General features: G+C 43.0%; 1 protein-coding gene across 3 annotated transcripts in view; it reads right to left on the bottom strand.

Moving 5' to 3' along the window:
- Positions 1 to 6181: 6181 nt before the first annotated feature.
- SYDE2 (synapse defective Rho GTPase homolog 2) overlaps positions 6182 to 25488 on the bottom strand; it is a 38550-nt gene continuing 19243 nt past the window's right edge. For all 3 annotated transcript variants that reach the window (XM_050712290.1, XM_035537667.1, XM_035537668.1), the window contains exons 3-7: positions 19940 to 21039; positions 17548 to 17674; positions 13285 to 13466; positions 12328 to 12559; positions 6182 to 8725 (exon numbers count right to left, since the gene is read on the bottom strand). In XM_050712290.1, coding sequence (XP_050568247.1) covers positions 8223 to 8725; positions 12328 to 12559; positions 13285 to 13466; positions 17548 to 17674; positions 19940 to 21039 — 2144 coding nt within the window. In that variant the 3' untranslated portion in view covers positions 6182 to 8222. The remainder of the gene's footprint in view (positions 8726 to 12327; positions 12560 to 13284; positions 13467 to 17547; positions 17675 to 19939; positions 21040 to 25488) is intronic.

Raw genomic sequence — 25488 nt, 5'->3', positions numbered from 1 at the left:
GTATTTTCAGAATGACTTAGCAGCTCCTTATTTCTTATTTGCCATGGTTAGGATTAGAATAGATGGTCTTGGTTCATTGGTTTCTTTCTTCACATAAGGATTTTGCCTATGCATTCTTTGGTAGATGGTTTAATAGTACCAGCTAACAAACCAAGAAAATAACAATTCAGTTAACATAGCTCTGCCTACTCATTTCTGATTGCACTTAATACTATCCACTGGAAGGCAATGGAGTCTTTGCTTTTGTGTTTCAAAGCTTAACAGTGAATTATTGCCTTGTTTCTGTTCTTCCTTCAGAGTGCAGCTACTAAACAGAAAACTAAGAGAGATGGAGGAGCAAGAAAATGCAGATTATGAGGTGTTGCTGGAGCTGGAGAAGCAGGTACTAATGGATTTAGGACTAGTAAAGGAACCAGAAATGCCTTACTCATCAGATGCTTAATGCCCATTATCAATTTGAAAAATAGCGAGCTTTTTATTTCAGGGCCTCTTTGTTTCAGTAGAACGTCTTTAGCTTCAGAAATAAAGCATCTCACACTTGGAGGTTATTGTTTCATTAATTTTATCTAGTTTATTCACAAAGGGTTAGAGAACAACTGCTCTGGGCACAATTCCTCCACTACCTTCATTAACACAGTTGTTATGATTATTCTATCTGTTTAAGTAGTAGGTTTTTTTTGTTTTGTTTGTTTTTAAGTTCTGTGCCCATCAGGACTCTATAAACTATAGAAATCTTAAACAAGTTAACTGATCAAATCAACATGCCAGTATTCACCCTGCAATCCACATCCACTTGCTCCCATCAGAAGGAATTGATTCTGTTCCCATAGTTACGTACACATAGGCCATCTAAATTCTGCTACTCTGCTCCACCAAGGATCTCCTCCCTCATTCTCAAAGTACTCATCTTGAAAAATTACAGACAAGCAGTAGTTTTTTTGAGGTATCCACGACATCACCTGCTCTGGAGATACAGTGACAGAACAGACTCTGGATTGAAGAAACACCCTCCTGAGTCTCATGCAGCCCCGCATCCCTGAGTTGCTGCTGAAGGCAGAAGAGGAGGCATGCAGGCACATGGGTACCTCAGATGACGAGATCAATCACAGTAACACACAAAAAGGAAGGAACAATTCCTCATGAAACAGCTCCACTCTCACCCTGTCTGTCAAAAACAGACCCTAAATTGCTCTTATAAATCAATGAGCCACTGCAGTTCATGAAGCATAGGAACAAAAGCAGTTTTTCCACAAAAAGGTGATTTCATTATTAGGTAGTTTTATGCACTGCAACTTCCATAAGCAATTGTTTCCTCAGATACCATGTGCACTCACCTGGACTACAGCAGGGAAGATCTTCTCTGTATCAGAGAAGAATACCTTCTCTGAAGATACTCAAAACCCGCCTGGATGCCATCCTGCACAATGTGCTCTAGGTGATGCTGCTCAGCAGGGGAGTTGGACTGGATGATCTCCTGAGGTCCCTGCCAACCTCAACTGTTCCGTGATCTGAACATGCTGTCATATGCACGACAAATTTTGCAGCCTGAACCACTTTTACTCACTATCATTGAATTAGAAAATGAATGTTATTTAAGCCTGGGTAATACTTCAAAAACAGAAAACCAAAACTATAAAATACATTGTTCTGTGACAGGAATCAGTACTGTTTAGAACGGCTTTTACTAAGCATGCTGCAGCTGTTACGTGCTTGTACTTCTGTCAAAAGAATTATTCTTGAGGGAGACTGAACTGTTATAGAGCAGTTTTGTTACTTACCAGTGTAAATGAGTAACAGCTCGTTAATATTGATGTTCGTCCACCGTCCAGAGGTGACTCTTTCCATACGCAGTGCTCTGGTTGCTGCTTGGTATCCAATAGGCAGGTCAGACAGCACGTAACTGAGTGCAGCCTGTCAAGGAGAAATTAAATCCATCAGAGGAGGACAGATTAAACTCTATACGGGCGAATTCACTCTTTTCATGACTCACCCAACTGTCTGAGGGTCAAAGACTCCTGTCAAACAAACATCCATATGGTCACAGCAGAAACCAAAGCGCAAAAGAAAACTGACACACGGGGGATTTGCAGAGAGGAACTGCAGCTGACAAGCAATCACCAGATCCAATGCTGTGCTTCATCAGAGCAAAACGTGGCCAGTCAGAGCACAGGATCACTGTGAGCCTCCTGTGTCCCAAAATAAACGCTGCAGATTGGTTTTAGGTAATGTTAAAAACGTCCCCCCTCAATTTCCTGGGGCCAGGATCTATCTCCCTCTCACAATACTTTTATCACTTTGAAACTCAGTCAGATTTAAGATAGGTTTGGTGCCAATGGATCAGATTTGGTTTGAAAAATAGTCTTTTGTTAATTTGATGTTTAAATGTTATAATAATCTATCTTGCCCCTCATATTAAACTACCTGTAAATTAAAACCAAAGAAAACTCAACAAGCCTGTCCCTACCACCTGCAACAGTGTTTGCAGTTGGAGTTCAAACAGGAAGAGAACACAGTTCCCCTGCTAAACCAATATTTAACTAACAATCTGATTCATACGGACATGTAAATATCCCACAGCTGACTAATCACAAAGCTCTGCTCTTGGTTATCAAGCCAGGATTTCTCTAGAACACCTCCGCAGATCATCTTTCACAGGTTTTTGATTAACAGGGCTGCCAACTGCATATACATTAAAGTCAGTCGTATGGCCTTGACTTGCCTGGAAAGCCCCAGTTGTCTCCACTCCTTCACAGCTCTGTAACTGCCACTTAGGGACAGCAGCCTCAGCGTGCCCCTATTTCCCCCGGTGCAAGAAGAGCAAAACCTGCCTTCCCTGTCACCTGAGCTGCCCCCTCTGCTGCCCTGTTATCAGCACAGACCAGCCAGGGCCAGCACGTTGCACCCAGTCCTCCTGGATTTCAGGAGAGGCTGCTGTAAATGCATTTATTTTCCCATGTTTCCAGACAAGAGATATCCCAAACCTGCTCACACCAACTGAGAGTGCAATCCCAATTAGCCTCTGTGGGAGCTGGGCAGGAACAGCCAAGTCTCGCTGCTCTTCACACATTTTAGGTTAAAAAAAAACAACGGTGCAAAAAGAGGTACTTACTTTGTTAAACAGCACCACAGCGTTAACATGGCACAGCTGCTCTCTTTAGAGTCTTGATTATCAGGTACTCCTGAATATTAAGAATCTTGCAGTTATCCTAAAAGCACCCAAGACCCCCAGGCCTTGTTCTGGGCATGCAATCCTGAGGTGGTCAAGCGAGGCTCAGGCTTACTCCCTTCATGACTACATCCAGGCACTGGCTGGCAGTCCGGGCGGCTCCCTCGCTGCCGGCATTAACTGCACTGCCTGTGGACAACCTGAAGCACTACCGTGGCCAGCCAGATTTCAGTGCAAAACCCAGCAAAAGTTAAATGAACACTGCAAAATAAAGTCTTGCTTTGCCAAGTTGGAAGACAGCCAGATTTCAGCTGAGTTTTCCTAACAATGAGATAAAGGAGGCAGCGAAAAGGAGGTAGCAGATCAACCCTGGAAATGGAGAAGCTTCCCAGAGAGGCATTTTCCTCCTAATCTATGCTAGCAAATAATACCAGAGACATGAGATTAAACATCCCGTCGTGATCTTTGAACATCAAGGATTACATTAGAGAGGATAAAAGGATAAAAATACCTGTACGGTTTGCTTTGCATTATCTTGTGGCAGGCTGTTACACAGACAAATTCTGCCTAGCTGATGTTGTTGTTGTGATAATATACAGGGTTTCTTGCATGGCTCTGAGAAAGTCAAAACAGTGAAAACAGTTAAAGTGTCATTCTGCACAATGAAGTAAAACCAATACATTCTAGTTACAATTAAAAGAAAGATGTCCCATACACCAAATAACCACCTTTCAACTGTTCCTAGCTCCATGGGTCTAGATAAAGACTTCTTATTTCAAAAGACAGTCTCACTGTTAAGAAAACCCTATACCTTGAGACTGGGAAGAAGGTGAAGGGGTTAAGGTCTGGCAGCAGAAATAACAGATGCGTCTCTGGCTTATCAGATTTATAGATTTATTCTGTAAAATCCCTGAATACCCACTTCTGCTGGGGATGTTTCCCTTTATTTTTAGAACACATCTGAATAACTGCAGCTACGTTTCTTGCCTGTGCATTAATAAAAAAACATATACATTATGCATCTGGGAAAAACAGATTGAAGACCTGAAGTTTCTCTCTGTGAACATAGGTCCCCAGCAGCTTAAGCCAACCCCAGGCCACACAACCTGTACCCATCCCTTGCTCACTCCTGTAAGAAGCCAGTTCGGGAAGCTGGAAATGGGTGGAGAAGGGATTCGGTGCCAGCCGGAGCAGCCACACAGCCCTGCACACCCATAACAGCACTGGCACACGGGACGCGGCTGCACCACAGGGTCAGGACTGCTGCAGCCCAGCCCAGCACCGCGGAGATCGGCACATTAGAGACCTACCAGGGAGGCTAAACCAGATAATCAATTACAAACCAATTTCTGGGTGTTACAACAAGTACTGATGACCACATGCAGTCACGAAGGTCCATCTAGCTTACCAACAGCTCCCCAGGAGCAGCCAGTAATTGTGGTTGGAGGGAAATAGTAAAGAGCAGGTAAGCCCAGCAAGTCCTTTTCCTGTTACAGCCTCACAGCCTTCTCCAGTCACAGATGTGAAGTCTTCCCTAACTGGCAAGCAGCATTTGGACAATCCTGTTTAAACAAACAGCAATGGATTAAAGTACCATGAATTACCCTAGTATATTTCTGAACTCATGTTCAGTGTATTATATCCTTAACATTTGGCAATGAAGAGTTGCACAGACCTACACAACTCATTTCCTCTTTTCCCTGGGGAAACCTTACAAACTTACTATCTTATCCAAATCTTACAAACTAAGATTCTTGGCTGCCACCCAGGCCAGCATATGTACATCATTGGCCAGATCCAAAAACACCAGAAAAAACACTACCTGTGTATAACAATTTGTCTCTGTGATTTTGGTGCAAATCTTGGAACTGTTTCTGTGAGAGCACCTGTGTTCATTCTCTTCACCTGGGAGCTTGCACCTGAAGGAAGTCCAAGCACCCCAAGGACATGAGCTCTGAACTCAGCTGCAGGCTCTGCCCACTGCATTTAACCGCTTCCAGTCATGGTAGGAACCCCTGCAGAACAGAAGCTGCTCTATAAAGCCAGGCCAAGTTACACCAAAAAGTCAACAATAACCATTAGTACTCTACGAAAAGTTTCTGGCCATGCCCACGGGGTTCAGTAGGAGCTTTGCCCTGCAAAGCCCAACAGCCCAAGTCTGTCCTTATACACAATGCTCGTTACTATCTTGGTAGAAGCACATTATTTTAATTTCCTCACTTGGTGTTTCTAGATCAGGGTAATTCCCACACCAATCTTGTTCCTTAAGAATCTGCAACAATCCTAAAAAGGATGCAACTTGACTTATATAAGTAACTATATAAATATAATAGTATCTAAGAGTGCGTGTATGTATACCTCATATAAAGTACAACATGAAACAAAAATACCACTCACGAAATATCTCATTAAAAGAGGGATTTCTAGGATACAAAGTATGTTGTACAAGTTGCTATAACTAGAATAAATAACAAATCAAATGTTTCATTTGAATAATACCAATACTAAATTGTCTTTGCTTTACTATATTTTAATTATCTAATTCGATTAACATTAATACAGTTTTATCAGGTCATTATTTCCCATTGCAAGATTACAGTATTAAAAGTTGACAGAACAGCACAGTGCTGTACCGAGTCACGTCTTACTGCAGGAAAAGCTCCGACGTATTCAAAGGCACTCATTTCCATCATCTTGATTACTAAAAACAATTAAAAATGAATATACCGTTTATCAAATAGCTTTAAAAAACACAAACACCTTTTAACTAGTGCTAATAAGTTCACATACCCGGTGCAAGACAGGCTACGATCAAAAGCATCAGCATCCTGCAATAAAATAAATAAATAAAGACAGAACTGCTGCCAAAACATTAGTTTGATGACTTCTTGAGAATATTATTCCTTTTGGATTTGAGGACATTTTCTCTTTTTTTTTTTTTTTAATTGTGTAACTGAAATGCTGATCAATCTAGAGAAGACGCAGGTTCAAATAATCAGTAACCATGCTTAGTCATATTTTGTTCTTAAATCAAATTTTATTTAGAATTAAAATTTATAGTTTAAAATGTATGCACATTCTGTAGGTATAAAAGTTTAAAAAAATACATTGATTTATTGATAAATGCTTCAGGTTAAATTTACATTTTCATACATTATCATTATATTGCAATAATTGTTTTGCATCTTTTAACACTTACAAAAAATAAATTAATGAGATTGAATAAACCATTTGAAACCATTTAAAAATAATTCCTTAGAAAAGAGGGATGAAGTTTGTCATAACAATTCTTAATTCCTTGCTATTGTAAATAAATAACTCTTCAACTAAGCAATACAAGGAAGTCTGGGTTGGCAGAAAAGCACTTACCCACACGGAGACTAGAAAGCCATGGCGGGATGCCAACATTGTACCAAAAACATGGAAATAATTCTAACCTGCCAGTTGACAAAGACTTGACACCTCAGAACAAATAACCACCTCACCACCTCTCCCCCAACTCCCCCGCTCCTCACCAAGGGTGACCTGTAAAGGACAAGGGTTGACTCCACGTCTCCTGTTTGTTAGAGGGGCTATCACTAACTGTATGTAATTTGGTAATTATTCTTAATTAAACAAAGATTGTGTTTGGTTACCATCAAATGTTTAATTACTCACCACACACCAATGACTAAAGATAAAAGTTGATCTGACAGCATGCTGACAGCTGAATCTAACGGAGCCGCAGCGAACTGCGATCCCACTGCAGCTCCCCAGGGGTAACACCACTCTGCCCACTCGGCCCCGTGGGAGAGCCCAGGTTTCCATTTTGGGGAGATTAACTAAAGGCTCCGAAAAATTAACTGCTGCTGTGCAGAATCTGAGCTCACATCTCCAAAGGGCTCAAACACTGCTACCAGCAGCCAGACGGTGCTAGTTCAACACAAACACAGGAAACTCTGGAGCAAAAAGAAGTGTCAAAGCATCGAGAATATGGGAAGAGGTTACAGGGACAAATCAAAAGCCTTTAAAATAGAAAGTAAGCACCTTTCAGACCTTCTTTACATGAAAAAAAACATATAGAAAAATCTGAAGAACAAAAAATAAAGAATCACGCCTTAATCTTCTTGCTGGTCACCCTTAAAGACAGAAGAAAAGTTCACTGCCAGAAATCCTACAAAATCCTTACAATTGATCTGAAAGGGTTGTAGGGTTTTGATTTGGGGATTTGGGGGGCGGAAGGTTAACAGTCAACACCTGCAAACCAATGACCTGCAACACGAAGTCATTTATATTAATCATTCACCGTGCCTTCTCTCTGAACAGGTTTCTGTGCATAAACCAAATGCCGTGCTACTCCAGGGGTAGCTTCATCTTGGCTTCACCGAACAAGTCTTTTCAGAAATGGGGCTGTTTCAAAATTCAGAGACCTTTCCTTTCCAAAGGCTGCTACAGAAACATGCACATTTATACACAGATGTATACAAGGTTAGAAAAATATTTAATTTTAGCTTGTTTAAATAATTATTGAAAAGTGTTAATACATGAATACATTAATATTTGTACAATTAAAACTATATATATAAATATTTTATATATATATAAAGCATTTTTCATAGCAGCCATTGCATATATAGTAAAATGAGTCTATCTAAAGTTCATGCTGCAGAACTCAAGCCAAGCAGCATAAATCCTCTTCCAAGAGGAACTTCTGTACCAGAGCTAAAGTTTCAGGAACAAGGATTCCTGCTGTTACAGACAGCAGAGATGTTGATTTCTCCTCTGTCAGATATTGCCCAAACCGCCTAGGTGCGTAGCATTTTCAGGGAGAAATGCCACTACGTGAAATCACTTTATGGTTTCCAAGCTTCAGCCTTAAACACCAGAATCAGGCCAACAAGTTCTTCTACCAAGAACGCAGAAATATAACGGAATGCCTTGAAACAGACTCGTTAACACAGGGTGGGCCACGGTCTCATGGCAGCTCGTCCAAGGGCACCGGCACCCCTCACAGCACTGCGGGGGAAGCCCGGTGAGGGGCAGAGGCACTGCAAGGAGGCATCGTGCAGGCCAGGGCTTAGCAACTCATGTTTAGTTTGTTTTTGTTGAGTTCCCTTTCCAGGTTTCCGATCAGGGTATCGATACTTTCCTGTAGGTCTTTGAGGTTTGCTCTTTGGTCCACCGCCGAATCTATCGCTTGCATTGTCAGGTAGCTCTGAAACGCGTGCTCTCCGGGGACGGGCTGCGGACGCGTCGTGAGGCCGTCCGAGTCATCCACCCTGCCGCCGTCATCTCCGCTATCTGCATCCTCCGAGGGGACGTAATCGTAGTCTGCTTCACTCAGGCAGTCTTTTGGGTCTGAGAAGTAGTTCTCCCCACAACCGCTCCAGTCGCCAGCGTAGCGGTTGCTCGATGGGCTGTCAAGGCCGGCCGGCCTCGGCCTGAGCACCCCAGCCATGTCAGCGCTGCTCAGATTCAGCATTTGAGGCCTTGGCCTCCTGGGCCTCAGGTAGTTCAGGGATGACGGGTGCTCTGGAAGCGTGTTCGGATGTGCCGGTTCTTGGGCAGCTGAGTGATGTACTAGAAAAAAGGAGAAATTAAACCAAATGTGGCTGAATCCATGCTGCAACGCGGAGTCCATCACGGAGTGCCCACTGACTCCCCTCTGCAGTGCAGGCTGACAGCATGCAGGGACACGTGCACACTTACAGCCAACACTGTCACGTCTTCTGCCACTCTTTGATACAAAATACTATAGGAAAACTACTGTAAAAGCTGTTTTGAAGGGTCATGCCAGATTCAAACTGCAACAGAGAAATCCTCTTTAGAAGGAGAAACCCCCGGAGCACTAATTAAATTCACTGCATTAGTCAAACACCATCCAGCTATGGGTCAAAGAAAAGCAAACAGCTCGGCTCACACGCTTCATCCAGGCTAAAAGAAGTAACAGAAAGCAGGCACAGCAAAAGAGGTTAAAACACAACAAAAATACCAACAACTGAGAAACACCTAGAGAAGCTAAAGATGCACCAGAGCTGAACTCTCGTGTTTCTCTTTTGCCCTAATGTTCTGCACTATTAATAGAAGCTCATTTGCATTAATTTTTCTAAGCAGCCACAACCAGAGGTGCACTCAGGCAGGTTTGCTGGCAGCGTTACCTGAGCTCACGATCACACAGCACAAGTTACTAACAGTCTCCTCCACTGTTACCGGCCTCCTACAGTAAACAGCACAAATATTTTTACTGGCCTGTGCCTATTAACTGTCTGAACTGCAAAACTTTTTTTGGGGTTTTAAACAGACCATTACCTCCTGTAATTAGACGCGGAGACTTTCTACGTGCGCTCACTGCTGAAAGCACGGCGTGCACCAACACAGCTCATTCAGCATCTGACCCATTTTCCCTCAGACTCCTCACAGGCACAGGCTCAGCCCCGAGCCCTGCCAAACGTTTCTCTCTGGGCCACACTACAGGTCTCCCCGGGGGACTTTAGCCTCGCTTTACGTCTTGCATGGTAACGTGCAGTAACTATCACTGCTTTTTTTTTTTTTTTTTTGCCTGCCTCTCCTGTAACAAAAGTCCTTCTGTTTAGACTATGCTCCATTAAGACGAAGGGGCATGGGTTAACAATAACTTGCCAGTATTGCATGTTCTAACCAAACAAGGACTTACTTGTCTTCAGTTGGAAAAATACGGAAATTGAAGTATTGCACAACATGTTGGTTATCAAGCTGTCCCAAGCTCCTGGAGATTAAATGGAAGAGACCAGACTGCGATCTCTCCCTGAGGCCCAGCTGCTCTATTCACACCAAGTGTCTGCTCGCTCACATCTCTGCACTCATATTTACCTCAATTTTAGCAGTGTCCTGCACACCTTTTTCTTTCAAGCCGAGGGATTCGGACTTTTCTTCAAGGTGAAGAAGAGCTCTACTACTTACCTTACTCTCACCTCCTCGACAGTAATGCGTACTCCTATGGACAAAGCTGCATCTACCCGCCTTTGTTCCCTACAGCACTCATGCCATGAACTATCCCCAAAGTGTCACGATGAGCTTCTGTGCAGTATTTGCTGCCCAAGCAGCTCTTTATCCCTTTTTCCACCCACCTTTCCCACCTCTCTTGCACTGCCGCATGGATGTGACTGAAAACTTAACTTCTGGTGCCCGGTGGCTCTGGGGCTGCCCAGGTAGTGCTGACAAGGGTGCACACATCAAGCCAGCTTCTCTGGCTCTTGCTTTCAGCCAGAGGCAGGTTTCTGTGGTGCTGCACTGAGCAGACCGGACACCAGGCAGCTTCCCAGAGGTTTTGACCCAGAATGTGGTTGGTGTGTGCTTGTCACAGCCGCCCAGTGAGCTGTCACCCAAGGCAACTCCAGGGCACGGTCAGGTCAGCAGAGTGTGAAAAAAGAAGTCTAAAAAGCACTGCCATTTACTTTGTCTACAAGCTGCTTTCTAATGGAAGCAGTCCATTAGGAAATCAGACTTCCAGGGGAAGGAAGAAAAAAAACAACACACAACGGAGACAATATTTGTTCTTCCCTCTGGACATTTACTGTCCACGCTGACTTTTTTGCCAAACTCTTCTCTCCCATTGCTAAGAAATGGAGGCAGAAGCAGGTGCTTGCAGCCAGCCAACTGCTGCAGGCACTCCTGCCAAGGAGGTTTTCAGCAGAGGATGGAGCCCTGTGATGCACCCAGCGTGCTGACTGTTTGTAATAGGAACAAAGATCGTGATGGCTGCACTCACTGTCTCACCCAGAATATTCTAAAAAGCAGACCTCCTCCTCCTCACGTAAAAATAAGTTTAAGAACACACAGTGTCAGACACATTATTCCTTTAGATGAACTGTAATTGTTTCATTGGTGCAGAAAATTAGCAGTTTCCCAAGAGCAATTACTATGCTCTAAAAGGGAACAATTAAGAAGCTGCTAAGATGAACTGCATCTTCTCTTAGTCTCAAGAACTTAAGGGTTTACACTGTTCATGTTCGGGAAACAAATGTTAAAATACTCAGGGTACCAAAAAAAAAAAAACCAAACCACCAGTTCTCCACACCATCAGTGAAACCAAAGTGAAAAAGGAAGGTACTACAGCACAGAACAACAGATCCATCATCTGTATAGAAAGGAAACTTTCAACAACTATTTGGCCAAAGAGTATCTGAAAACAAAATTAAGCCCATTGGATCTACTGTTGAGTTGTTTCACAGCGTTATCCTCAAACTTAACTGAAAAGCTCCGATCCCTTCGTCTGCTCTTGACTTACAGCAGTGCTTAGTGCGATTCGACAGTAGAAGAAATGCAAAGGAATTCACTGTGGGCTGAAATCCAAGGCTCACTGATGCCATTGTGTTTCCACTTATGTCTCCCCTAATCGCCAGGGAAATTTGAACACTGTATTGGCGTGCCGATTTGAAAGGAAGATCTTAGCAGAAATAATTGCCTTCACTTGCACTTCAGTAGTTAATTAAGACTGGAATTTCCTTTCCTTTCTTATTGGGAACTGACCGCAAATTGGGCAAAACCATACAACCTCTTAAGCTTGAAGGGGGAGATAAAAGGTACTTACCTTTAAAAAAAACACAAAAAAAAACAAAACAAAAAAGACAAAAAAATCACACAAAACAAACAACAGAAATCACTACACGCAACATTTTTCCTTACGCAAAGCTCTGGAGAAACTACCAGAACCTGCATAGCTCATACTGTAAGGAGCAACTCTGCCAAATTACAAATGTAGAAATAAAGTAAACCATTGAAACAACTAATGAATCCCATACACTCAGAATCCTGAATGGTAGAAGTATAAAAGCAGGAAAAAAAAAGAAGCAAAACACTGTAATTCAGATGTGGAGACATTATTATTACTGGGTCTGCTTTCTCTGGTGCCTTTACTTACATAAAGCACTTTTCACTGCTTCTTATGTTACACTCAAACACTGCCATTTGGTGAGGAAGTAATTAAAACAACAAACTTCCCATTAAGTGAAGTGACTGAGCACAAAGAGTAGATTATATACTTGTCATGATTTCTTTACGTTTATAGGAGATGCCACAGTACCTCATATTTCAAGAATCTTGATGCCGCTTAATTATCCCGTGACTTAATCTACACTGACACACAGTAAAAACATACAGCAGTGGCTTGACATTTTCCTCTGATCAGGCTCATGAAACAGTACCTGGCCATAGCTGGAGTAAATAGTGAAGAACTTCTATGTGTTTTTTGAAGTCCAGGGCACTAGCAAGCTCCTCTGAGTCTGTGAAGACTCTGTTGTTATGGTTGGTGGTCTCCTGCTTCTGGCTCAGTAACACTGGCCCAAAACACACAGCTAAGTTCTGGCACGTCATCTTATTTACTTCGTGGTAAGAAGCCACCAGTTTCAGGTGATCCAACAGCATCCTCAGGGTAGCCTGAAAGAACAAAATATCAGATGAGGCAGTGCTGACATCCTAACATCGCTGCTCTAGAGGGATAAGACCAAGATTCATAGCTGAGGATTTGCTACCAACACCCCTCAGTGGAACATTTAAGTGCTGAACAAAAAGAAATTGGATTAGACTGCCACAGAGGAGACTTGTTAAGAGAGAATTTCAGGTAAAATTCATCTCGCTTTTTACCTGACCTCAGTTTTATGTGGATGAGTTTTCTCACAGTGGAGAGAGGGTGTGACGGAAGGGGGAGACTGCAGAAGCATTACAGGCAATCCATATACATTAGAAAATAAAGAAACCCTCAATAAGACTTCAGCATCAGAACAAGCTTCCAGAAGTCAACTTGCTTTAATAAAAAATGACTCGTTGCTAACTGTCTGGCAACCCACTCCTGCTTTAAATGGGAATGACTTACCTGAAATCCATAAAGCAGTGTAATTTCAACTGCTTAGCTTGCAGAGACAATTCACAAAGGTACATTTTAATTAAAGTTATGTCCAGGTACTTTCACTTTCAGCTGTAAAGCTCTCCTGTATCTTTACCATAGGAAGTATTTTCAAAGACTTGGAGCATCAAAAATCCATGTGGACTGTTAAGTCAGAAAACTGATGTACACGTTTTGACATGTTCTAAATACAGTGTGAAAATGCTACTTTATTTTCTGGAGCAAGCAATCATCACTCGACCTTGTTAATACCACTCACCTTCTCAACATCTGGCAGGCAATCCAGAAGTGCCACTGTGTGCTCAGACTCACTTGGGTCATTTTCACAACCACTCGCTGCCATTTTCAGGGGATTTTTCACCATGGCATCCACCACTGCCTCATAGAGCTGCTTAGTTATGAGGGGAGAGGGTAGCTCTCGCAGGTAATCCTTTAGGACGCCTTCAGAAAGGACACAGGGATAGCTGCTGTTAGCAAGCCGCAGGTTCACTGATCAGAATTGGTTGGGAGCACTAAGGCACACAAAATTCCCCCATCTCATGAGAAAATCCTCCATGCCCGTGACAAATCTGGGAGAAAGGGGAACTGCTGTGAGGGACTAGTTCAGGCACTGGCCACAGCTAGGGGGATGCTGAGAACTGAACATCTGCACTTCTGTAAGTTGGTTTTAAAGGCTGGCCGGTACTTCAGTGTGAGTGGGGTTTCAGCAACTGTAAGAAAAAAACCCAGCACAAGACTCCAACCAGCAGCAGGCACGTGAACATAACGCCGTCAGGGGCAGCAAATACTACCCCATTCTGCTATTTAACAAAGCACAAGTTTGTATGAACTCAGTCTTTATAACTTAGTTGCTAACAACTGTATCGCAGCGGGCTTTCTTATGAGGCTGTTTTAAAAAAGAAATATGGGGAATGGAGTTAACATTTTCCCCTTCACAGCCATGTTTACATGCAGAATACAAGTAAAAGTTGGCTTCTCTCTGTATAGATGTTTTTACCCCTCAAAAAGGCTGCATTCTCTAACAACGCAGACATCCACGTCGCACTGCACGAGCAGCGCTAACTGGGCAGCACCACGCACTGGAGCGGTCGGACCATCAGTTTGAGGAGTGGGGCAGCCAAACAGAACTTGGGTCCGTGCAGAGCAACACCCAGCACACAGCAGCCCGCCCCGAGCTTAAAATGGGCACATTCCAGCAGGAACGTAAGAACCCGACACAACCGTCTGTGTAGTTTCCTGAAAACATATTCCCCTGGGCCTTTCTGTTTGCTTTTTTGTTGGTGGTGGTTCTGTTTTAATGCAGAGCAGTTACAGAAGTGGCAGATTCTTAAGTTTTTGTTCAGTAACTTACAGTCCCTCACCAAATTTTATTTCTTCCTCTCATTTTAGAGGCCCATGTCCCACGCGTCGATTAACTGGTCAAAATATGTCTGAGACAAATGTGGCAGGAGCTGGAGCAGCATACGACAGGTTGGGGTGCTTTTCCCTTTTCCATAGGCAGAACACTAGCAAAGGATGCTGACTTTATCAGGATTTGGCGGGGGAGGCTGACATCAGAATCAGCTTACAGCAAGAAATGAGTAAAAGGTACGGCTTAATCACATCAGCTCACACCGTTGCAACATTCGTAACCGTCTGTTACCAATAACCTGGGAGGAATTCCTGCAGCAGCATCCACAACCACAGGACTTCTACCTGCCAAAAGACTTTCTCAAATTTAAACCCGGATAGGAGGCTCGTTTGGGAGCCACAAATGCCCTCTGACCTTTCTAAATCTTTCTGCTATTCACTCTGCCAAATTAGTCCCGTAGGAGGCTGCTGTTATTTTCCAGGAACCTACGCTTCCCGCTGCTGGCTGCCAACCCCCCAGCACATTCTCCTTGACACAACCCCTCACCCCACAGAACAAATTTAGACGGCAAGCTGAAATTGCCATCCACTTCATTAATTCCTCATTTTTCTGACCCACTGAGCTGTTAACAGTAATACACGCTTTACTCAGAGGTATGAATTCACACGGATGAGAACAGACATGATGCAACAACACTGCTGCCGGTCAGTTCCTAAAATTGGCAGCGTGCTTGATTTTGGGCCACGAGCACACTTAATTGTGTGTAAGCCTCTGCCAATCCCAGGAGCAGTTCTCAGTCGAGATTTAATCATTAAATGTTTATTCCTTGGTCTTTGGATAGCTGTCAAAAAAATATCTTTATAATCTTCTAGAAAAACAGTGCTACTCAAATTTCAAACAGGACACAAGAAAGCACTCCTCTTCAAACCTGCCAAGAGTTACACTGAGAATTCGTACTGCACGGAACACATGTTTTGGCTTAGAGAAGTATGAATCATGTGCACCAGCCTCAGCACTGCAAGTGCAGCAGCAAAGCGCCAGGGCAAACATCCCCCATCAGCCAGACTCCCCAGGCACACGCGGGATTTTGTACTGTGGGCATTTTCATTCCTAGTGCTAAGCACAGCGGGTACCTCGGGTCTGCCAGCAGAAGTCGCAGGCTCGCCATTACGTCCAGCCCCCAGTGCTCGCAGTTAACCAGAGGACAGCTTACATTTTGGCCCTGCCCTGCCTGCTCCCTGCGACACGCACGGTATCACCGCATCGAGGCTTCTCAACGCAACGCCAACACGGGCACTGCTGGCCATTACGTGGCACAGAGGCAGGGCTTCCAGAGGGAGACATTTCTTTTAAATCATTTCTTAAAACGATTTTTCTTATAGGTAAAGCAGCAGGTAAGTACATTCTTGCAATATAGCATACAAAAAGCATAGCCAGTAGGCTGTGTGTAAGAAAGGCATCAAGGCTTTTCACTCCTATGACCCTAATTCTGGATATAAAAAAAAAATTTACACTACAGCAGGATGTAGCAAAAGGAGGACTAAGAGCCCAGGATGTCCTGCACGGTCACAAGTTCACCAGCGTCAATGAGGCTTACAGCAATGGTACTGTGACACTAAAGCACACTGCAGTTTAACCATCGCATCCTAGACCCATGACAAAAAGAAGTCAGACCAGTGCTGCTGCCCTTCCAGGGCTTTTTATCTGTACTGAGCACTCCTGCAGTACAAACTTCAGTTTCAACCAATTATGGTGGGTTTTGAGTGCGCAATGTGCTCAGGGATACAAAATGCTCACAAAGTATTGCAAGTTCTTTTGTATACAGATAGGAAGTAACTCCTATAACCTTTCCCAGAATACTTCTGAAGCATTTCTGCAAACAGTTTTATTGTAGATGATTTCCTGGACCATGGGAGGAGTGCAATGACATTTTTATAGTTGCAAAATTAAATGTCAAATATGTCAAATTTTACATCAGCCAAAAATTTGCATCAACCAAATATCTGCCTGACATTGGTCTGCTCACAAGTCAACATCAGACAGCTTCTTCTGTTTGGCAGAGATTTTTTTTCCCCCCTTCTGAGTTCATTTACTAAAATTGGGAAGAGGTTTTCAATAATAACAACGTGATTTTAGAAATCATGGCTGCCCTTTTTCATGAACTTACATGTAAAGAGAAGAAAAATATTGTTATAAGACTGTCTGTATTATTTACTTTTACTATACACCTTCTCTTAAAAAAGGATGTCTCGTACCAGAGTGAAGCATAAACACAAGATTCTGCTGCTGCGAATGCTCGCGCTCGAGAGCAACACCGAATCCAACAGCAAAGCCAGCCAAGGCGAGTCAGGTGAAGAGACTAGCTGGATGTTCTTTACCAAAAGGTCTATTTAACAAGGTAAATGTCACCAAGTAATATCTCCTGACACTACTTTGCATAATTATGAAATGTACTGAGCACAAAATGAATTCCCAACACGCTGGAATGAAATTAACAGTCAAACAGGACAGAACTGTCCAATACCTCTGAACGTCCCAAAGTGCTCTGGCACAGAAAATTTATACCCTGACCACTGCTGTTACGTGATGTTTTTCCATCACTGGATGCATAGGAAACGAACGTTATTGCCTGATTGCCTGCGGCAATTAGTTTACTCTGTGATCCCTTAAATTAGATCAACTTTGGTTTACATAACAAATATCATCAACAGTTTTAGAATTGTTCCACCTTTAAGCAACGACAAAAAAACACCTCAACAACTTCAGTTGTACTGTGCTGCTCCTGTGAAAATGCTCACTTAAAAAACCGATGCAAACGAAGACAAGCTTTGTAAGACCTCCCGCTCCTCCGCTCCCAGTCCTTCTTATCCTTGCCAGGATCTTGCTGTGAGAGCCCCCAGCCTTGCGCACCGTTACCTTCCTGCGCCAAATGCCGTGTTGGCAAAATTCCACGTCCTCCTCCCTCCCAATCCCAGCTATCTGATATTTGTACGTCTCCTAGGTTTGTATATCTCCAATACTCATTTTCATTTAACTTTTAGCAATACAGGGAAGTAATTAATAGCTTGTTAAATGACAACAGAAAACTAGTTCAGAGCCCAACTGCACCTTTTTGAAAATACGTTATGCACATGTCTGGATTATGTATTACAAGTAAAGTAAACGTCTTACCTGTTATCACATTAATATCTGGGTACTGGCTTTCAGAGAGAGTAACTGCCTTGCTGTCCCTCTCAAATGCCTCTCGAAGCTCCTTCTTAACCGCTGCTGAGCCACACAACCGATACAGCCCTACAATCTAGAGGCAAAAACAGTAGCCCCACATCAGTTAGCAAGCATTAGACAAGGGCCTGTTGATCTGTAAGCGAATAACACTACAGTTTTCCATAACAGCGGACATCCTGAGCAGTACTTTACTGACAGAAGCCAAGTTTTCAGTCACAAGCACACCATCAAGTAATTCAAGATCATTTAGTACTTTTACATAAAACTTAGAAATACGGATGAAACACTGATTTTCCCTTTATCCTACTCATTCAGGTCACCACTGTTTTTCCTAGCGTAACTGTTTAGTTATACAACATAAAACTGGGCCTTCAGCAGAAATAAATGAGGACAGACAGCATTTGGAACTTTAAGTATACCAAAGTACAGTATCCCAAAATAGTTATTAATCGTTAGTAGAAAAAAAAGCCACACTACTGACTACCTGCTAACACCAAGAAATGCTATAAATCCTCTTTTAAAAATCCTTAACATTTTTCCTGCATGAATAAGCTAGACATAACTAAAACTAAATTATATTTGATGTCAGTAAAAAGAATTTCAAGAGAATTATGAATACTCCATTATGACATCCACAAGATGCTTTTTCGAAAGATGGCAAGATGTTGACTTGCATGTTTCAAATTATATGGTAAGTTTTATGCAAAGCAGGTGTTACTTCACATGTTCAAGGCGATAGGACTGAAGCCCACAACACACCTGGACTGTTACTAATTTAACATGCTTTCACACACAAATTTTGCATTTTATCATTACTGTATTTTTCATCAACATCATTTGTACAAAGCCCTTCTATGAGTGAAAGGAAAAATCTTAAAGACATTCTTTTTATGGACTTTACAGGCAGCTGTACTGAGCTGTAAATGGCTAGTCCAGAACTGCTGTGGACTTTGGCAAACAAAAAGCCCCCAAACCTAATGCAGACCGTACTGACTTAGAACACGTATATCCAGGTTTGCAAAGAAGAGTATTTGTCTGGCCATATATTAATTCCTGTTTAAAGAAGTGGAAAGTTACTCAATGGAATTTGTACTCCCTCCTTCCCAAGACTGAATGACCTAGTATTTGCCTAAGAGAATTTCTTTTAACTCTGAAGTTTTCTAATGCCATGTCTGAAATTCAGGTGGAAATGACGTACCATGACAGTAGTCTGCAGCCTATAAGAAAATAAAAAACCTCAGACAGGCACATGGTTAAAACAAGAAGTTAACAGTATATTTTGCATTTTTGGTTCTCCCCGTGCAAATGCACAAATCAGATTTCACGCTCAAAAGCACCAGGTGCACGCAGACAGCTCGGATCTCAGTCGCCTCATTACCAGTGATGCCTTGATTACCCAATATCAGCTGCATGACTAGGTTCTAATAAGCCCAGAATAAAATGCTGAAACCATGGGACACATATACTGTAAAGAATACAACTTCTTTTTTTCCACTGATTTGCATGTCAGGAGAAGCACTCACAATGAAAATCACAGTTATTATCAGTAATGACTTTCAATAAGTAATTACACAGAAATACTATTGCTGTCTGTATTATATGACCTAGGTTGTAAGTACCACGTTAGTCTCATAACACCTGGACTTACAGCCAAACTGCCAGCAATTTAAAATAGCAACAGTGGTAGGTGTGATCACTTCTCAATTTCACCTGAGCAGGAACACGTGTAAAAGAAACCAAGGGCTCACACATGCTAAGGAGCAGTGCAGAAGTCCTCTCACCAATTTCAGGTGAGTTGCCAGGGGGAATCACCCATCCTTAGGGCTGTGCATCTTCCTATCTAACAGACTTGCCTACGATGACATATGTCCTCATTGCATGATCTGTGCCTCTGGAACAAGACATTTCCAAATCCTAATCTCTTATTTAATGAGAGATTTATTTATTAATAAGGCTGTGCCTTATAAATAAAGGCGTACTTATTAATAAGGTTGTGCCTTATTTTGATGGTGACTCTACACGCTAGGGGCTGCAGGTTCATTTAACTACGCCTAGTCCCAGAACACTACTGTGAGCAAGCGTACTTCTTTACGAAGGCCAAGTTGGAAGCATTGATATCACAGTCCCGTTATTGTTCCCACAATACAATGACAAGTGTTCAACAAACAACAGGAGCAGCAAAAAAAATTAAAATTTAAACATGGAAAGTTTTTTTTTAATTACCCCTTTTCCACTCACTGCTTATGCTCCGTAAGTAACAGTGCAAAAGATCTGTAACAGCAGAGATCCTGGCACAGCAATATTAACAACACGAAACAGATTTAAATGCGCACAGTACCTGACAGCCTCTCTTTTCAATCTCCATAATGCATTTCTGAATTAGAAGGGGTACCATCAAGCCTGTATTTTCTTTCTCTACAACCTTTTGAGCATCTACACCGAACATCAATGGCTCCCGATCTGCATCCAGACCATCGAGGGAGTTCTCCCACTGTTCCATAAGCGACAGTTTGACGTAAATAAGTCCCCTTGGCTCCAGTCTGACAGCCAGCTGATGTGTCTTTGTCACTCGAAAGAGAGTAGGAAGAGCCACAGTGCCGTGACAACACACGCGGTTTTTCCGTGGGGTGGGTTCCCAACTGAACACCACTAGCTTTAAGTGCTGAGCATTTTCAATTTCTATGTTGAACGTGTGGTCCATATCTAGAAATGTTGTCCTGCATGTCAGCAGGGCTGTTCTTGCCTTGTTTACCGAATCAACCTGTATTGCACAAAAGACATCTTTAGAGTCTATTCTTGGTGGTTTCAAGTCTTCGGCACCATAAAAGTGAATGCTCATGAGTCCAGAGATGTACTGAGAACACTTGGGTTGATCAGAAAAGTTGTAGTGCCTGAAAGCATCAATATCTATCTCAGTTTTACCACTGTTACTAGGAAGGCTCTCCTTTCCTTTCCCACACTTGGTTTCATGTCCATGTTTACCTGATTTTGTTATGAGTTCAGGAGAGTCACCATCACTGAGGTAACCACCTTTGCTGGAGGATTTGGAACTCCTCGAGCTTTTCTTTTTGTAGGTGTGCTGCGACGACACGCTGCTGTCGAGATGGTAACGACTTATCACGTTCCTGCTGGCAGCTGCAGTCGAGTTTCCAGAAGATGGCAAAGATGTTGTATGGCTTGTATCCCGGCAGTTCCCTTTCAACAGGGAAGAAGGATTATCTGAACTATTATGGCTTGAAGTTCCCTTGACACTCAGCTTCCTGCTGAGCTCTGGCAGCTTTTTCATTTTCATGGAAAGTTTCCTCACAGTTCTGGGAGATTTAATTCTATCAGGGAAGGGCCAGTTGATGGATCCGCTTTTTTTCAAGGGACTGGGACTTGGAGGAGAAACTTCTGTTGATGGTATATCAGCCTTGTGTGCAAGTGTAACTCCAGACCCTTTAGGAAAAAAAATAAAAATAAAAATAAGTATTTTTTGAACCATTTGGTAACTGCAGTTTGCAGCTATGAAAATAAAACAATGAACTAGGGGAAAATATGTTGATTTGTCCTAACTTTATAAACGCAATTCAGACAATCATCAGTCAGATGGTCAAATGTTCACAAGCATGCAGAAAGCTGTATTCTGCTGACTTGTTCAGCCAAATTTGGCAGTTCATAGTCAGAACCCTGATCTGTTCTGCTTTATGGAGATGAAAGGGCCAGAAACTACAGATAAACAAATGAGCTATTTCACCACTGCATTCAGCTCAGTCCATTTGTGTTATATCCCCCTTCATCCAAGCAGACACAACTGCATTCCTGGGGCACAGGTGCAACGAAGCCAGTATCAAAGTGGAAAACACTGCATTACGACGTGCACTCCTGCCTGCGAAGCAGTTAGCTATGAAGATAACATGTCAGCATTGCCCTCTCAAGCCTAAAGGAAACAGGCTCATCCCTGGTGAAAAACACTGCTTCTTTTGCATGGCCCTCTGTTACCCCAAAGTGTAACAAATCCTTCACCGTGTAGATGCAGGTAGTGTCTCACACCTCTTCTTCCATTTCTTTCAGCTCCCCTTTTCTGCTGCAGGAAGGAGGAAGAGGAACACAACAAGGATTTCTTTCTTCTGAAAGCTGCATCGTGCACTGCCACATGCCAGCAATTTTCCCTTTCCTGGCACAACCATCCCACAACAGGGCTTAGTTATACAGTTCCCAAGTGACATCCTTGTGGCAAATCACTCATTTTTCCAAGGAAATACAAAAAGAGCCTCTAGTTCCAGTTCCAGTTACAGTTCAAGCCCTTCTCACTGTCACCAGCATGAGGCAGTGATGACTGCAGGAAAGGCAATGGATTTACATGAGTTGCTGAAGCGTGCAAGAGGGGGATTGAGGCCAGAATGATAGATACAAATAAAATTTCGTAAGTACATTCATTTAGAGCTACTTTTCTGCCCATCAAGAAACTGATAGTGGTTCTTGGTAGCAATAACCACCCCATCCACTCATCCCTTGGCAAACTCTAGCAGCTCCCAGCAGGACTTGTGTAGCCTTGCACACTCAGCTGAGGCAGCACGGAGCCCCCAGGCAGGCTAATCCCTGCTTGTGCAGCTGGAGACCACATGCCTGTACCCACCAGTTATCCATCCCCCTGCTAACCAGGGGAAGGCAGAATCTATTCACGGCATGTAGAAGGAAAGAAAGAAGAGACTTCCTCGAGATACTCAGGAAATCATACTTTACAGCAGTTGCTTCTACAGATTTTCCTAACACTTACTGTATAAAGCCTATTAACTAAGTCCAAATCACCATACTACTAGTGATTTTTACAATTCTCCTGCTCATCCAAATTATTTTTTCACGATTTAAGTACAACTTTTTAATACTTCACTTAGCTTAATAATATAATAGGCAATCTAGTCCTTGATCAAACTGATGTAATGCCTTTTTTTTCCTTCAGAAAGCCTACAAAGACTAGTTTTAGTCCCAACAGAAGATTGGCTTTAATAACTTCTGCAGGTAATTGCTTAAAAGAGCACCTTTGTAACAGACGGTTTCATTTATGAAGAATAACACGTTAGAATTGGTTCTCCAGTGCAACAGAGTAAGATGCGCCTAGCCCTGCATCTCACCGAAGGTGTGCCCTCGGAGGGCGCGGGCCATTTCTAGCACGCCTGCTGTGCTTTTCTGGCAAGCAGCTGGTTAGGAACGTGCTGTTTGATAAAGTTGGACAAAGCCCCGCTTGTGCTGCGACTCGCGCCCTTGCCGTGCTGGTGGGCTGGCCTGAAGCACCCCGTAGCAGTTGGTGGCATACTCCAGCCCGCTGGCATTCATCTTCCCTTTCTGCCATGTCTCTGGCACAGGCTCAGAAAAGCAGGCCAGCGAGTTAAACTTCCCTCCATCTCATTAAAGCTGAACAGCCAATTGACACCGTGACTTCTTTGGGTCCAACGTCTGCTGCCTGCAGCGCCAAACAGCTAAAATGAAACACAGGGCTGAGAGTCACGTGCTGTGTGGGTCAGCATTCCCACCAGGGTCACGCCACACGCTGGCCCACTAAGGCCAGCAATGTGCTGAGGTACACACTGAGGTACTCCTTTAACCTGCAAAAAAAAAATCATCTTTTTTTTTTTAAACTCTATGAAAACTACTGTTTTGACAAATTCAGTCCCTGTGTGCAAACCCACAGAATGCTTCAAGGTCAAAGAATGGAGAAATTATTAAAAGGGTAAAAAAAAAATCTCTAAGAACTCTGTAATGGTAGCTTATTTTCTTCCAATACACCGTCAAATGTACACTGATGTTAACTAAGCTGTGACAAACCCATCAACTCTGGGATCACGTTTTCTGGAGCAGAAGCGACGAACTACTTTAAACAGGCCACTAATTGCAGAAGGACGTGACTACGAAGCAGCAGAGGCCGACGGGCCGATCGCCGCCTGCTCTGCACCACAGCAATCTTCAGAGCATCCTCTGCAGGGCCACCCCATCCCAGGGGAGAACAAGCATGTTTAACAGCACCGACCAGGCTTAAGAGTTCAGTATCTGCAAACAAGAATGAATTCCTTGCAAATATTTTAAATGTTAATGATTCTCCACGTCACGCAGAGCACAGCAGGCTTCGTTTGAATGCTGGCGTTGGCCCAAACTCCACTGGCCCCAATGCCAGGCATGGCTCATTCGGGCTACCTGCACCAAGTTCTCCTCCTCTTGAGGTTTCTTTCACGGCACAAAAAGCAGCTTTGCCTCCATTTCCCCAGTAAGAGGATAAAAACAGTTATTCAGTACAAATTGGAGGCTGAAAAGGGCAATAACTACTTTAATTTAAAGTGCTTTTAGTCCTCAGTTGCTACATCCCCTTGCCTCTTTCACCAGCAGGTCCTTATGGTACCTCTGCTAGACAGATCGAAGACATGCCCGTGAAGAGGCCCTCAGCCTGAGGCGTGCGTGTGGTGCCCTACAGGCCCGCTGCTGCGGCCCCACAGAAGCAGCAGGAGCCCCCTCGGCCTGCTGCAGCCGGCCTAGCGCAGCCCTCGCCCACCCTGCCTGAGGCCCCAGCACCAGCCCAGCCACAGCTCAGGATGCTCTGCCCCGTGACCTCTCATGGCTCAGAGGCAGCTTCGTTGCACTCGGTGACATTTTGTCACTGACATTTCGTCACTGACCTCTCCTCCACATACCACATCATTTTTGTACCACAGACGTGACACAAATATTTCGCGTGAATGCTCTTTTGCCTTATGAAACCACAGCTCCTTGCACTTGAAAAATAGTAAAATCACAAAACGCATTCATCTCAAAAAAGTTAAGCAAAGAGGATTTGCAACATATGGAAGTCAGCAAACGTGATCTGCTGCCCTGTATGATCTATGTATACTGCTGGACGCTCATTTGCAACACGCAAGCATGAGAAATACTTGCCCTCACTGGCCCCAAAAGATGCATTTATAAGCCAGGATAGCAGTCATGGCGTAAGTGAAAAAAAGAGCACAGTAGTTTTATTTTGATTTAAATCAACCCCAATACATGCCAACTGTAGTTTTAGTGCACAGTACCAACCTTTGGTTCCTGCCAAGGTCCTCACAAGCTACAATGAACAAGTCCTACTAGGATGTCTCTGATATACAGATGCACATGAAATGATCCCCCTGATTAGTTGGACACCAATCCCAACAATAAACCTTCCCAAAAACTAAAACATTACAAATGCTCCAAAAAGTCCTATTTGGAGCTCCACAACGTAAACCTGTTGCAAGAGCAGACACTACAAAGAGGTGCTATTCTTCAACATTTTGCAAGGAACACACACATCTAGCAAAACATACAGAGTACAATCTTAAACAGTTGTAAAGAAAATTTACTTTAAAATTTTGCATATGTGAAAAACTCTAACTGCAATATGAAATGTTCACTACGTAACAAAATGTCCTTTACTTCCAATCACAACCATTTTGCCTGTGCAAGGACACATTGAGCTATAAACGTGCTCCACAGTCCACTTAAATTTCCAGCTAAATTCTTCTCCCAGAGACCTAAAAGCACGAGCTGATGCTATGTTTCTACACTACTGACTCAGAATTAAATTAGCTTCTTACTGCTACCCTTTGTGTTTGTCATAAACAAAATACATTAAGTGTTTTCTCTGCTACAGGGTCAATTTATTTTTAGTCAGTTTCCTTTCTAAAAACCAGCACGGCTAAAATTATTAAATGAGGAATTACCTGACAAATCCTATTAACATAAATGGCATTTACTGAAGAAAGTAACCTGAATAACACCAGGAACTAATGATGTAAGTTAAGACTATGGGCAAATTAGCACCCCTACGATTATGTCCCATTTAAAAATAACATTTACAGGACATGTCTGTTTGCTACTTTTTTTTGGGAAGACTCCCAATAAATT

The sequence above is a fragment of the Cygnus atratus genome, chromosome 8 (genome assembly GCF_013377495.2).
Source record: "Cygnus atratus isolate AKBS03 ecotype Queensland, Australia chromosome 8, CAtr_DNAZoo_HiC_assembly, whole genome shotgun sequence".
Taxonomy (NCBI): domain Eukaryota; kingdom Metazoa; phylum Chordata; class Aves; order Anseriformes; family Anatidae; genus Cygnus; species Cygnus atratus.
Note: the sequence above shows the minus strand (reverse complement) of the source record. Positions and strands in the feature narration are given on the sequence as shown.